Source organism: Gekko japonicus, unplaced genomic scaffold (genome assembly GCF_001447785.1).
Source record: "Gekko japonicus isolate JY-2015 unplaced genomic scaffold, Gekko_japonicus_V1.1 scaffold36381, whole genome shotgun sequence".
Lineage (NCBI taxonomy): Eukaryota > Metazoa > Chordata > Lepidosauria > Squamata > Gekkonidae > Gekko > Gekko japonicus.
The window spans coordinates 1-1,030 of record NW_015221624.1 but is presented as its reverse complement, the minus strand read 5'-3'; the positions used below and the strand labels follow the sequence as shown (position 1 = coordinate 1,030).

General features: G+C 47.6%; 1 protein-coding gene across 1 annotated transcript; it reads left to right on the top strand.

The window, feature by feature from the left end:
* Positions 1–204: 204 nt before the first annotated feature.
* On the top strand, positions 205–1,023 carry LOC107125294 (muscle-related coiled-coil protein-like; the record flags this gene model as incomplete). The annotated part of the gene is made up of 1 exon (XM_015428737.1): positions 205–1,023. A coding segment is annotated over one exon (648 nt), but the record flags the coding sequence as incomplete, so codon positions are not given.
* Positions 1,024–1,030: the final 7 nt, after the last annotated feature.

Genomic DNA, 1,030 nt, shown 5'->3' with positions numbered 1-1,030 from the left:
TCCATAGGGGTTTGAAATTGGAAAAACTGTAAGTGGGGGGGAAGCATACAGGGGGGAATGGTAGCCTCACCTCTCTGGTGGTGATACAGTTGCTGAGGAGGCACCCTTTATCCTTTGCCTCCTTCCCCTTTATACACAATATGCTTTTTTTTTTGGAGGGGAGTTATGTGCTATGAGACTGACACACTGTGCTTTCATCTGCAGGAGGACGTTCCATGTCCATCGTCTTTATCGGTTATCAAAGACAGGACACAAGGGGAAACTCTACAGGACGCCTTCTGTCTAGCGGATGACCTCTCCTCTGACGAAGAGTATTACATAGAAGAAAGCAAAGCATCACGGTTTAAGAAATCTGGCATGAGACGCATCAACAACATAAAAAAGGCGTTTTCCAGAGAGAACATTCAGAAGACAAGGCAAAATTTTGGCAAGAAGGTGGACAGACTTCGAACAAGAATAGTGACGCCAGAGAGGAGAGAGCGAGTCAGGCAGTCAGGAGAGAGGCTCAGACAATCTGGGATCAGGTTCAAGAAAACTATATCCAAGGCGGCCCCAACCAAGGAGACATTCAAGAAAAATAAGAAAACCAAGGAGCCAACGACAACTGAAGATCAAGGAAGAGTCCGGGACGCCAGCACTGATACAGCCGTGGACAGTGCAGAGGCTGAACCTGTCACAGAGGAAATTTCCTACACTGAAGTGATAACCAAAGTGAAGAAAGACCGGGGCGGGAACTCCAAAGGCCCTTTGCAGGCAGAGAAGAGAGCAATTACTCCAGAAAAAATTGTGCTCCGACCAGAAATCAAAGAAGACGAGGATGCCCTTCTACTGGATTTAAAGCCATCTGCTTAAGCGGGCAATGTCTGTCCTACCGTGTTGGTGCCATGGTGGTGGGGGAAGAGCAATCCCTATAAATTGGATAGATTTAGACTGTGGTTTCCAGTGTTCCCTGAGGTCATTCCTCCCGCGCTGATTTCCCTGCAAGCCTTTGTGTGATTTTGACACACAGTCTGCTAATGGTGTGTGTGTG